General features: G+C 40.5%; 1 protein-coding gene across 2 annotated transcripts in view; it reads left to right on the forward strand.

The window, feature by feature from the left end:
- Positions 1 to 14,365, forward strand: part of ECT2L (epithelial cell transforming 2 like) — an 80,307-nt gene that overhangs the window by 754 nt on the left and 65,188 nt on the right. The window contains exons 1-5 of one of the 2 annotated variants that reach the window (XM_032593257.1): positions 4,429 to 4,582; positions 9,745 to 9,835; positions 11,634 to 11,750; positions 12,625 to 12,751; positions 13,893 to 14,005. In XM_032593257.1, coding sequence (XP_032449148.1) covers positions 12,650 to 12,751; positions 13,893 to 14,005 — 215 coding nt within the window. In that variant the 5' untranslated portion in view covers positions 4,429 to 4,582; positions 9,745 to 9,835; positions 11,634 to 11,750; positions 12,625 to 12,649. Of the gene's footprint in view, positions 1 to 4,428; positions 4,583 to 9,744; positions 9,836 to 11,633; positions 11,751 to 12,624; positions 12,752 to 13,892; positions 14,006 to 14,365 lie in introns of those variants that run through there. The other variant, XM_030316454.1, reaches the window with a different exon arrangement.

Below are 14,365 nucleotides of genomic sequence, written 5' to 3' on the forward strand. Positions count from 1 at the left end.
GGGAGTCCTCAAAACTCATGCTCTAAAACTTATTTCAGTAGGAGAAAGTAGGGATTAGGAACTTGAAAGTTTACAACAGCCATAGCTGGTTATTTCTCCCGAATGAGTTTAAATAGTGCAATTGCTTCTTGTTGCAACTTTAATCTTGTAGTTTTAAACTTACTTATCGGGGAGCCAATCCAACATTTATGTGCATTTGGGCTCACAAGTACGGCATTTCTTATCACCTCCTGTGCCATCAGTAGTGCAGATTTCCTCAAAACATGCTGTTACCTTCATCATCCATTACTTTTTTGTGCATTTAATAAAAATAATATACCAGTTTATGTTCAAAATAAGTCATGTTTTTATATGCCCTGAAAAACAGGCATTTAACTGGAATAATCTTTCATTTCTGTTTTCATAATCACACACATTGTCCTTGTACTCTGGCTTTTTCACAGTCTTTAAAACCAGATAACTCTTCAGAGGCATATTTAAGGGATTAAATTGGGATTTCTTCCCTACGCCTAGTACTTGATTCTTTTTTCATGTTGCAAGAAGACTTTCTATAGATTTTTGTTTTCCATGCATAGAATCTAAAAGTTTCTTGAGGAAGTAATGCCAGGTACTTATGTTAAAAGTTTAGGTGACTTTGCAATAGCCTCTGAAATGTTGAAAATATAGATCATGCTTAAGGGATTAAATTTCAGATAATAAATGAGGCGTTGTGCAACTTGCAGGTGTGAATCATAAAAGGACTCAAATGTAGGTACCTCTGTGGCAGAGAACAATGTTTGTTTCTAACTTGCACTTCAAGTCATTTTGTCCACTACAGTGGGGCAGGACCAGGCGAATGTACATTTCTCCAACCGGGTAAGGCTGTGGAAACATCGTTAATGACAACATGGTCCTGTGCTATCCTGGTGATAATTTAACGCTGTACAGACCGGCAATTGGCCAGCCATTTTAACCCTTAATCTGGCTTTGGTTGTCGCATAACAGGCTCCTCCCCACCTCACCCATCACCCCACCTTTTTTTTTTTTTTTTTTGCTAGGCATAGAGGTAGTAGTAGGTCAGTTGCTGAGTTCCTCATCAATATGCCAGTTGTAAAGGATAGTCGGCCATGAAAGAGAAATCGTATTTCCAGATTAACCCATAGCAGCCATAGATCCAATTTATTACACTCACTCTTTAGGAAAAATCCAGTATAATTTTTAAATTCAATAACCAACTATTCCCTGTATGACCTTGGATAGTTTTCTTTACCCTGTTTTTCTCCTCTGTAATCTAACTCCCAGGGTGAATGTGAGAAGGAGCTAGTGTGTGGGAAAAAGATTTACTAGCACAGTGCCGGTTAGAAGAGCCACTCAAACAAAAATTAAGATAAGTTTACCATTTGTTACATGGCTCCCTCCCCACTTTGATTTTGTAACAATCTGTATGTTGGATCTAGTTATAAATGAGAAGAGCCACAGATTGGGGTCTCCTATTTCATTACCTTCTGAGAACACACTTCAGAAACATTTAGAGCCCTTGTTTCGCAAGATAATGTAAGACAGAGATACCCAGTTGGTGTCATCCACACTGGGGCCTCAATTCCGTGGAAAACTGGGATATGAGCAAGGCAGTGAGTGGCTGGACCTTTACTTTCCCAGGAGTGACACGCTACTTTGTGTGCAAATAAGAGAAATCCTAAATGATCAAGGAAAAACTGCATGGGACAGTACTGTGGCTCTTGGAGAAAGGACACAGAGCAAAGATGAAAAATGGATGAGAATTTGGTTTTGTATACCTAGGTTTTGAGTCTCTCATGGTGTTAGAAATAGTGGTGACTGCCATATTGTAAACATAATTCACAAGGAGTATTCTTGCCCCAGAATTCTCATTCCAAACGACTACCCTAAAATACTTCCCTTCCTTCCAATTTGCTGATGTTGTGAAAGAATGATCTGTCAGATGTACATATTAATTCAATTCTAAGCCTACTTTACCATCTAACTCACTTAATATAATGATGGGAATTACTAATAATATCCACATAAGTTGATAGATTGTCACAGCTGTGACATAGGTGTCAAATCCTAATAATCAGTGAAGGAATTTGGCTTTTTCTTAGCTAGTGACTTGCTTTTCAGCCCTTGAATTTGGAAAATTAGTAGATGCGAACAATTATTCCTTTACTCATTCAGCAAGTACTTGCCAAGTGCCTATTTGGTGCAAGTGCTAAGTGGTGGGCAGCTTCTAAATTGGCTCCCAATGACCCCAGCTTCCTGATAGCGATGCCCTTGTGAATCCTCTCCCCTCGAATGTGGGCTAGATTTGTTTCCAATGCAGGGGTTGCCAAATGTTTTATGTGAAGGGCCAGGTAGTAAATGTTTTTGGCTTTGTGGGCTATATGGTCTCTCACTCTCTTTCTCTTTCTCAATTACTCAATTCTTCCTGCTACAGTATAAAAGCAACCATGGACAATATGTAAATAAATGTGATTAGCTGTATTCCAATAAAACTATTTGCAAAAGTGGTTGGCAGGCTGAATATGGGCTGCTGACCACATTTGCTGACCTCTGTTCTGACTAATCAAAAAGTGATGCTGTGTTGCTTCTGGGATTCTGTTACACAAAGACGCCAATTTCCATCTTGCCTGCCGTCTTGCCCTTTAGCTTGTTCAGTGGGTGGAAACCAGCTGTCATTTTGTAAGCTAACAAGTTAGGAAGCTCACATGGGAAGGAAGGCTCCAGCCAAGAGCCTGCAAGGAACTGAGTCCCTGTTCCTGTGGTCTGTGGGAACTGAATCTTGCCAACAAACCACTTACACGAGCCTAGAAGTGGATCCTTCCCCAGTTGAGCTTTTGGATGACCACAACCCCAACTGAAACATGGTTGTGAGAGACCCTGAGTCAAAGGACCCAGTTAAACCATGCCTTGACTCCTGACACAGAAACTGCGAGATAATAAATATTTGTTGTTTTAAGCCACTAGGTTTTGGGACTCTTTGTTACGCAGCATTAGATAACCACCACGATAACCACATCACATAACCAATACGCACTATGACAGGTTCCTATAACAATGAACAAGGGAAATGCTGCATGTTATTTCCCCCTCTTGGAGATTCACAGTGAGCATCATCATAGTAAAGTTTCTGTAACATCTTACAAAAAAGAAACTTGTTTCATTGTGCTTAATCATTTCCTAAGCATATTTAACCATGGATCCTACTTTTCTGGGAAATGATTATTAATATCATATGGAGCTACTATTTGGAAAAATATAAAATGCTGGAATATGAAAAGAAATCATTCAATTTAAAGAAGCAGTGATTGCCAGCATGCCATTTGTCCTTGGGTTGAATAATCAGCAAAAATGACATCTTAAAAGAATGTAAATAATCCCGTGGAAATTTCTATCTCTATCTCTAACTCTCTATTGGCATTTTTATCTCTATATTTATATCTCTATATATGATATACTGTACTCATATATTTAAGTCCACCAGCAGAGATAGTGACTGTTCTTTCTGCAATGTTCTGCTTATTATATAACTCAGTAATCCCTTAACACAGAGGATAACAACGATTTTAAGAACTTGCTAAATAAAAACTCCTTATGTTGGCTCTTGGAGGGATTTCACATAACAACAGCTGGGCGTCTTAGGAAACTAAGGATTTGTTTTGATTTAATGTTGATTCAGAAGGAGGTATTTAATTTCCCACATTGCCATGAGGTTTTTATCTGAACAACACATTATTATACTGTAGTTTGCCAAGCACAGCATTGCTTTGCTTTACACATGAGGAAACTGAGGCTCAGAGACTAAATTACTTGTAAAGCTTTACTTGGGGGAAAGGAGGTCAGAGCAGGGATCCAAATTCAGTGTTGTCATGCTACCCTCTGTAATATTTTTAAAATTGTTCCTAATCTGGTACATGCCTTTCCAATATATTCATTTTTAAAACATGCTTCCATTTCTCACATGTGGTAAGAAGAGCCTGCAAATGTTTGTCTTATTCTCAAAATCTCCCGGTTCTCCCATAAAGTTTCTTCGGCTACGCCAGGACCCATTGTTCTGTCTCTTCTTGGGATTTATAGAAACAGAGGGTTGCTTAGAAACTGAGACATTTTCTGATGCTGGAATCCCAGCTAGAATTTCACTGCCAAGTGGTCATCCAATTTTTTTTTTTTTTTTTAATATCTCCAGTAATGGACTTAACCTCCTGAGACAGCTAAAGCCGCTGAAGCGGTTGTTTTCCCACTTAGATTGATCCAAAATCTGTCTCTCTGACATCACACATTGTTCTTAATTTTGTCTTCTGGGGGATCACAAACCATGTGTAATTGATTTTACATATAAAAAGCCTTCAGATAGTTGATGTGCGTGTGTGTATGTGTATAGTGTGGGAAAGGGGTCCAATTTCTTCTCTCTTTTTTTAAAACAGATACTCTGGTTTCTATAAATGGAAAAATCCATCTCTTCTTTGATTTATCATCTAACAAGTACCCATGTATACTGGAGTCTATTTTGGACTTTGTCTCCTGTTCCCCTGGCTTCGATATTTGTCTTCATACTAATGCCATGTGACATTATTACTACAGCTTTACAGTGAGTCTTTCTAGAAACATGTCTCTCTCCCTTGTTCTTCCAGACTGACTTGACTATTTGGGGCCCTTTAAACCTCCATAAATATCTTAAAATCAGCTTTCCAAGTTCCACACACATACCACGATATCTCTTAGGATTTTTTAAATTGAGATTGCATTGAATTGGTGGATCCATTTGAGAAAACTAATGTCTTCATTCTTCCGAATTCTCTAATTCATGAATAAAACATATCACTCCATTTATCTCGGTTCTTTAAAAGTGTTCTTCAATAAAATTTTATCATTTTCTTCATAAAGTTTGTACTTTTATTTTTTTTCTCGATACTTAAGACTGTTTGGTCTTTTATAAGTGATATCTTTTTTAAACTTCTTGATCAAAATAGAAGATGTAGGGGCATCTGGGTGGTCCAGTTCGTTAAGCATCTGACTCTTGATTTTGGCTCAGGTCATGATCTCACAGTCCGTGAGTTCAAGCCCCACATGGGGCTCTGTGCTGACAGCACAGAGTCTACTTGGGATTCTCTCTCTGTCGCTCTCTTTCTCTGCCCCTCCTCCGCTCTCTCATGCACTCTATTTCTCTCAAAATAAATAAATAAACTTAAAAAAAAAAAGAAATAGAAGATGTAGAAAAATATGCGAATCGTATGTATGGAACTCAGTGAATTGTAAAGTGAACCCCACTGGGTCCCCATAGATCAGGGAGCAGCACCCCAGAGTCACCTCTTATGTTCCTCCCAGTCATACCCTCTCTGTCCTACCCAAAGGTAACTGCCATCTTAACTTCTAACACCGTGGCGTAGAACCGTGTATAAATTAAACCACATAAAATGTGGCATGCTGTTTCCAGCTTCTTTTGTTTAATGTCTTATGTGTATGATTCACACATATTGTGTGTAGCAGCAGATTGTTCATTGATATATAGCATTCTCGCACAGGGATACATGACAATATATTTATCCACTTGACTGCTGGGGAATGATTGTACCCTTTCCAGTTTGGAGCTATCTGATGTAGCTGTGAATGTGCTCGTGGATATGTTGGGTCCACATGTTCGTGTTTTTCTGTTGAGTCCATTGGAGGCACACGTTCAACTTTAGGAAATAATGCCAAACTGTTTTTGCACAGCACTTACACCAGTTTGCACGTTCATCAGCTGTATGTGACTGTTCTGGAATGCTCACCAGCATATGGCTCTGTCAGTCTGTGCTAGATAACAAACAGTCTCAGACCGAGGTAGCTTGAAACAGAAATCATTACTTTTCACGATTCTCTGGGTTTGCTGGCCTCGCCTGGCCAGTTCTTCTGCCTGTTATAGTTCGGGGGTCCTTCATGTGGTTGCGTTCACTTGGGAGCTCAGTTGGAGCAGAATACCCGAGATGGCTTCATTCACACATCTGGCGCTTTGATGAGGGTGGCTGAAACAGCTTTGCGCTGGTTCAACCTCTGTCTCTCCAGATGGTCTCTCATCATTCTGTAATGTAGCTCGAGCTTATTTACATCGCAGCTAGATCCAAAGCGTACCGAACGAGAAACTGCGAATCTTCTTAAGGCCTAGGCCCAGAAGCCACACATCTTCACTTTATCAACATCCATCAACATCCTCTGCCTCTTGATGGAAGAACTGATACGCATACGCAAGGATGGGAGCAATTTTTCCTGGCCATATGTGCAGACAATATACCCCGTTGTGCTCTCTGGCCACAACAATTCACGTGCCTTTTGCATGCAGAATACGTTTACTCCATCCCAAGACACCTAAAGTCTCATCCAATTACGGTACGAGGCTTGAAGTCTAATCTCTTGTGATCAGCATTAGGGCCAATTGCAAATGAGGCTCCTCGTCTGTGGCTTTTCTTGATCTGGAGACCTGTGAACCTGGCTGTCTCCCAGACACCCGCCTTATGCTGGTGACACACAAGAAGGGTAGTATTTCCTGTTCATAAAGACAGGAAACACAAGGCACATGGCAGTTGCTGACATAGCAACTCTGAAATTTAGCCAGGCCAGTTGCCCTGATTATTCCTCCACTACATACAGTCCAGGTCTCCTCCTTGGATGTGGCCTCCTATCCCATTGTCCTCAGCTCCTCTTAGTTCTGCACTACTGACTCTTGGCTTCACCTTCTGAATCATCCATCCTTTGCAATAAGAAATGATTTGTGGTTGGGGTGCCCAGGTGGCTCAGTCGATTAAGCGTCCAACTTCAGCTCAGGTCATGATCTCACGGTTCGTGGGTCTGAGCCCCGCGTTGGGCTCTGTGCTGACAGCTCAGAGCCTGGAGCCTGCTTCAGATTCTGTGTCTCCCTCTCTCTCTGCCCCTCCCGTGCTCACGCTCTGTCTCTTTCTGTCTCTCAAAAATAAATAAATGTAAAGAAAGAAAGAAAGAAAGAAAGAAAGAAAGAAAGAAAGAAAGAAAGAAAGAAAAATGATTTGTGGTTTTAATTGCCTAGCTTTCTCAGCCTACTTTCTGCCTATAGAAAGTTGGTGTGTCAGAGACCATTGCAAAGTTTCTTGGTCCCTTTTCTTTCTAGCTGGTCATGCTTTCACCAGAACAGTCTTCTTTCTATGCACCTAATTATAATCTATTTAATATAAGACCTCCTTCCACAAACCTCTTTAAGATAGACTCCTCTCTGCCTTGTGCTGTGATTCAAGGTGCTGTGGGGCAGTCTTTAAGATTCTTAGAAACTCATTTGTTTTCTTTGTATAACTTTTAAAAATTTTATTTATTTATTTTGAGAGAGAGAGAGAGAAAGGGGCAGAGGGAGAGAGAGAATCCCAAGCAGGCTCTGTGCTGACAGCAGGGTTCAAACTCATGAACCACAAAATCATGACCTGACCTGAAATCAAGAGTCGGACACTTAACCAACTGAACCACCTGGGGGCCCCAAAACTCTTTTATTTTCTGAATGAGAGGGTCAGTACCATTGCAGACCTTTTAAAGACCTTATAAAGGAAGTCTTTGAAATGAAACCTTTATTATTTTGAGACTTTTTTCTAGCCGAAGATACTGTATTAGATGTTCTTTATTTCCACTAAATTCTACCCCAAAACAAAACCGATCTTTCAGATCATTTTGTGTCTCCCTGACTGCATGATCTGCAGCTAAAAAAATCGATTAGCCTTTTCTACATCCTGCTTAGAATCTCTTTAGTCAGGTCTACGTATTCCTTGGTACGTTTTCTATTGTCCGTACTAACGCAGACACCAGCGTCACTAAACGTTTCACTGCCACATAACACAGTCACCATTTGCCTGGCCTTTCGTAGCAGCTCCACTGCTCTTCTGCCTCTACTAACGGTCTGCTGACCACCCGTCCACTTTCCACACTCTGCCTGTTCCTAAAGTCAATGCCCTATGCCCTCAGTTATGTTATGGCCACACTGTACATCCGGGTACCAATTTTTTGTATCAGTTGTTAATGCTGAATAACAAACCAACTTCAAACGTAGGGCCTTAGCCCAATGACCATTGATTATTTCTCATGAGTCTGGGGTCAGTGGGGCCCAACTGGATAGCTGTTTTGCTCCACGTGTTGCTCACTAGAATGTTCCTTTCTCCACCGCTCTGCATGCCACCTCTCTCACACATCAAGTGATCATATATATGTGAGTCTGTTTCTATTGGTTTGTCTATTCTTCTGCCAATATCTCATGCTGTTCTTTAGGGTAGCTTTATCACAAGTAAGTCCTAACATCATAGAGTAAGTCTTACCACTTTGCTCTTTTTTTTTTTTTTCAATTTCTCTCTCTCTCTTTTTTTTTTTTTTTTTTTTTTTTTAGAGAGAGAGAGGGCATGTGAGCAGGGAAGGGGATGGGGGGAGAGAGAGAGAGAGAGAGAGAGAGGAGAATCTTAAGCAGAGTCCATGCTCAGTACAGAGCTCAAAGTGGGGCTTGATCCCCTGACCCTGGGATCATGACCTGGGCTGAAATCAAGAGTCAAACGCTCAACTGACTGAGCCACCCAGTCACCCCTTCTTTGTTCTTTTTGAAGTTGTCTTTGCTATTCTTGATACATTGCATTTCCATACACATTTCATAATGAGTTCGTCGAACACACACACACACACACACACACACACACACACACACACACTAGCTTCTGGTTTTGACTGAGATCATATAAATTAATAGGTTAATTTTGTAGAACAAACACCTGTACATATGTATGCTCTTATTTAGATCTTGAGAGTTTTCTCTTGATAGGATGTTTAGTATTCTATGTGGAATATTTGTCCCTCACTGAACTTAAATTGGATTTTTAAAAATTATTACAAATGATATATTGTTATTTATAAGGGTCTGTTGTTAGTATACAGAAATACAGATTTAAAAAAATTTTTTAACATTTATTCATTTTTTGATAGAGAGAGACAGAGCGTGAGTGGGGGAGGGGCAGAGAGAGAGGGAGACACAGAATCCGAAGCAAGGTCCAGGCTCTGAACTGTCAGTACAGACCCTGATGTGGGGCTCGAACTCACAGACCTTGAGATCATGACCTGAGCTGAAGTCGGACGCTTAACCGACTGAGCCACCCAGGTGCCCCCAGAAATGCAGATTTTTAAATGTTGCTCTTATGCACAGCAAATTTGCTAAGCTTATGCATTAAATCTGATTAATTTATCTGTAGATTCTTTGATATTTTTTTACATACAGTTATGCCATTAATAAGTAATGACAACTTTTACTTCTCTTTTTAAATTAGTATACATTTTATTTTCTTGTTTTATTATATTGGAGAGAACCTCCAGGATAATGCTGAATAAAGGTAGTAGTAGCAATCAGAAGGAAAGTTTCAACATTTTACTCTTAAGTTTAAGTTTGCTGTGTTTCTTATAATACATCCTTATTTGGATTACTAAATTACCTTCAAGTTCTAGTTTGCTAACATTTTGTTGTTATTGTTAGGAATGGATGCTGAAGCTTAGTAAATGCACTTTGCATACCTACTGAGATCATTATATAATTTTTCTCCTTTGTTTTATGAATGATGAGAAGTACATCGATTTTGTGATACCAAACCAAATTTACATTCCAAGGATAAATCCAACTTGGTGGTGATATGCTATCTTTTTATATATTGCTGGGTTTGGTTTTCTAAGATTTTGGTTAGGATTTTTGCATCTATGTTTATGATAATAAACTTATAATATTTCTCTTTCAAGGTCCTTATTGGGTTTGTTATGAAGGTTATGCTGGCGTCATAAAAGGACTTGGAAATAATTCCCACTTTTTTCGTTCTCTGGAAGATTTTGTGTAAGTTTACTGTTATTTCTTTCTTAAATCTTTGGTAGATACAAATATTGGTTCCAGGAGCAAGATGCTCCCATAGCAACAGCAACACATTCCAAATTACGTGGTGTTAACATCCAGTCTGGCAGCATGAAACTGTTATTGGACACTTGGAACGATGTCAATCCATGTTATACAGCGGAAAAAAACACTTGCAAAACTATAGTTTTGAATAGAGGAAATGGCTTGTACTTTATGCAGAGAGGTAGAAAATGAATGTTCTTAGAATGAATTTGTTACTCCTGGCTGCATTTGCTGAGGTACCTACCAGAAATAGAGGCAGCTCAGAGAATAGTTGGCTAGTTTGCAAGCAGGAATGTAAAGGAATTCAGAGACGGCCAAAAACTCAGGTACTTGCTAGGTTAGAAGATGGAACCGATTCACATCTTCAACTAGTAAAGAAACCATTGAGAAGGCCTGTCAGCAACAGATGCTGCTTAGACCCTGCTTAGTGGAAGGACCAAGCAAGAGGATGGGGTTAGGATCTCTGAATGGAACAAGGTGATAACCCGCCAGTACTTTCAGCTGGAAAAAGATCTCAGGGAAGAAAGACTTAGGGTTGGGCTCTTCCCAAAGAAGCCTGATAGGCTCAAAATCCTTGCAATTAAATTCAGAGAGAGGGGGGGGAGAGAGGGAAATGCCTCTAAACAATGGTAGAATATAAGAATAGAACACTGCCTGGAATCAAAGCATAACTTAGAGTAGATTTTGAGAAAGTAGTACCGTCAAAGAAATCACTGACATGGCCTGAAAGAGAATGCGATTGAGACTAAAAATGATAACTGGGCCCCAGCCTCGCACAGCAGGATTTCGGACTTGCTGTGGATCAACTATTTTATATGTCATTCTTCTCCTTTCCAAATGGGAATGTTTATTGTGGTTATCCTTTCCCTGCTCTACCATTGTATGTATAGGAGCTAGGGCCAACCTATCTTTAGAGATTGTTAGAGCATGAGGAGCTATATCTGGATCTGTAGAGACTGTTGTGAATCATCCACATCTTCTGGGATCTGAACTAAAAATACTGATGAGGTGGCACTTCTGGGTTGTGTCCGTTAAGAAGTGGGCGACCATGTTCTACATGTGGAAAAAGAAGAGAACTGACCCAAAGGGTGAACTGAGATAGATTGTATGATGGCTCATGCTGTTGTATGATCCCCCCTGCTGGTGAGTAGGCTGGACCGAGTGACCTGTCCTGACTAACAGCAAAAGTGATGGTATATCACTTCTGAGATTGGGTTACCAAGAAACTGGCTTCTCTCTTGCGTGCCCTCTCTTGCTTTCTTATTTGCTCTGATGGAAGCCAGCTACCATATGAACTTCCCTGTGGAGACGCCCATGTGGCAACTAAGACAAGAGAGGCCTTCAGTCCAACAGTCCATGAGCAACTGAATCCTGCGAACAACCACATGAAAGAGCTTCACATCCTTCAAATGAGCCTGGAGTCCTAGCCAATCCCTTGACTGAAGCTTTATGAGACACCCTAAAGCAGAAATACCTTTTATGGCCTTGACTGTGTCCCCCCAAATTTCAGGTGGGAGCCCTAACCTCCAATGTAACTATATTTGGAAACAGAGCCTATAAAGAGGTAATGAAAATTAAATGAGGTTATAAGGTGGGACCTTAATCCAGCAGGACTGATATTTTTAGGAGGACAGGAAGAGACACCAAAGATCTCTCTCTCTCTCTCTCTCTCTCTCTCTCCCCCCCCCCCCCCCTCTCTCTCTCTGCTGCCTACCCATTGTACTCGTTACGTACGCAGAAGAAAGTCCCGGTACGAACACAGAGAGGAGGTAGCTGTGTCCAAGCCAAGCACGCAGGTGTCACTAGAAACCAGCTCTGACAGCACCTGGATCGTGGACTTCTAGCTTCCAGAATTGTGAGAAAATAAATTTTTGTTGTTCTTCAAGACACTCACTTTGTGATATTTTGCCCCAGCAGACTGATTAGGTACTCCACTATGCTGTGCCTCGATTCCTGACCCACAGTTGTTTTGAGCTGTTAAATTTTGGGATGCAATGAATCCATTGCGATGGATGACTAATACGTTACGCTAGGTTTATTCTCTATGTCCTCATTGTGTCCTCAAAAGATAGGCAGGTAGAATGCCCTCTTTAAGCCCTTCAGATTACTGCTTTCCAGGGAAAGAAGAAGCAGTATTCCTGGTTGGTAGAGCATCATCCCAATTTCTGAGTCATTTTCCCAGAAAAGTGAAAAACAACTCTGATTTAGATTCACATTTGGGTACAGACAGATGAGGACAGAATAAACTGCAATGCCTTGGAGTTCATGAACTCCCTGTGCATATTTGTGTGGATTATCTTCCACAGGAATGTATATATACACGTGTATATATATGTATATATACACACATAATTTGCTGTAATTTTATCTAAATAAATATATAGATGTATGGGGCACCTGGGTGGCTCAGTCAGTTAAGCGTCCGACTTCAGCTCAGGTCAAGATCTCACGGTCTGTGAGTTGAGCCCCGCGTCGGGCTCTGTGCTGACAGCTCAGAGCCTGGAGCCTGCTTCAGATTCTGTGTCTCCCTCTCTTTCTGCCCCTCCCCCAGTTGTGCTATTTCTCTATCTCTCTCAAAAATGAATAAATGTTTAAAAAATTTAAATAAATATATAGATGTCAATGAATGGCAGAAATTATTATAATTCCCATGATGACAACATTAATATATTGGATGTTTCTAGGTGATCTTAATTAAGCCTCTATTGAAATGAATGTATATATCTTAGGGCTGGAAGAAAATAATTTGCTGAGATGTCAGCTCAGGCTGCTTCTAGAAAAACTCTGGAAATGGAGTGCTTTCACACAAGATTCAGTGCCTGGACACCTTTCAGCAACAAGTCATTAAATAGAGAGGTAAGTTAGATATTCTGGAATAAAAGAAGTTTAATTTGTAGGGCTGATTTTACTGTGACATTCGGAGTCTCATGTCACCATATTTAAAAAAAAAACAAAACTCTGAAGAATTTAGTCTTGGAGTCACTTCAAACAAAAACAAACTTCTATTTGTCGGCCCCAAGACAGTCTCTTCTCACTCCAGTCTCCAACTCCTACTTTATGAGGAACCCCAAGGCCTGCCTCCCCTTTCCCCTGTACCTCCAGGGACAAAAGAGAAGCCTCCATAAAACACTGTGTGCTGGGGAGAAGAAAAGAGGAGGTGCTTTGGTGGTGTTCGATATGGAGAGTATTCATGTATAGTTAATTCTCTGTGTATTTCTTTAATCCTCTCTTCTCAGTTCAGTTCAATGGCCCGGGGGATGCCCCTCCTTTGAAAGGTGGTGCAGGAAGTAGTTACTGACTGGCTTAGGCAGCTCTGTCAATCATTAACGGCTGATAGCTCATGCGTGGTTCAGGCCTGTTCCAAGGGAAGGAGACTAGCCGGGCTAAGGCCAAAGCCTGACCCAGTAATAAAGCCAGTGAGTTTGTATATATCATCTGAGCAAAGCTGGACCGACACCCAGGTTTGGGGGGTCCTTGGCGTATGTCTTCCTTGGAGACACGTCTAACAATGGCTACTTAGCAATATTTATTAACTCTTGTTTTGGTGAGGGTTATAAAGATGTAGGACTGTGGGTTAGTAAAATCATACCTACTTAAAATGGCCCTGTTGTTTTCACTATTCAAGTGTAGCCTGTAGGTGTTTTCAAGATGAAATGTTTGGCATCTGTTTCCCTAGGCCACATTCGTTTAGGTAGAAACAAGAGCCAGGATTCATTACCTCTTTGTTCTCCCGAGAAGCCCTCCTCGGGCCCCACTGTAATTATATCTCCTGGCCAGCCTTTCCCACCAGCCCACCCAACAAGCCTGGGCTTGTCTCTCTATCCCCAGATAAAAGCAGTTGAAGCGGAAGGGACAGACCTCTGCTATACAGTGAAAGTGCTTCGAGAACTGTAATGTGCTATGCAAATATTAGCCATGAGGTTGGTAGACTGTCTAAGGATTGCTTAGCAACTTAGATTGAACTGTACAGGAAAATGACATTTTCTCTCCCTTATAGCTCTTTCAGGAAAGAGTTGCTCTTATAAGTCATTGGTTTGACCTCTGGACTAACAAGCAACGTCAAGAATTCTTATTCACGATTTTTTTACGATGCACTAAATCACAGTTAAGGTAAATGTAGCCCAAGGATGTAATCATCATTGGTTCTTAAAGGAAGATAAAATATAGTAAAATGTTTATATAACCTTTAAGGGTTTCTTTTTTTTTTCTTTCCCTTAGAAAGAACAAATAAAGCGACTGGTATTTTAAGGTTTATAAACAGAATCTTCTAGTGCTGCTTTCTCCTTGAGGATAAAATGGAGCCTTGGAGGGCTATAACACCTCCACACCACAGTGAGATGTTTAGTTTTTGCAAACATCAGAGACTTCAGCCAGTGAATTTTTAACATTCTCTTAGTATATTAAATTCTCCTTAGAATGGAAGGATAATATATGTCAAGTAGATATCTGGTACACAGGCGGTCCATAAAT

The sequence above is a fragment of the Lynx canadensis genome, chromosome B2, assembly GCF_007474595.2.
Source record: "Lynx canadensis isolate LIC74 chromosome B2, mLynCan4.pri.v2, whole genome shotgun sequence".
NCBI lineage: Eukaryota > Metazoa > Chordata > Mammalia > Carnivora > Felidae > Lynx > Lynx canadensis.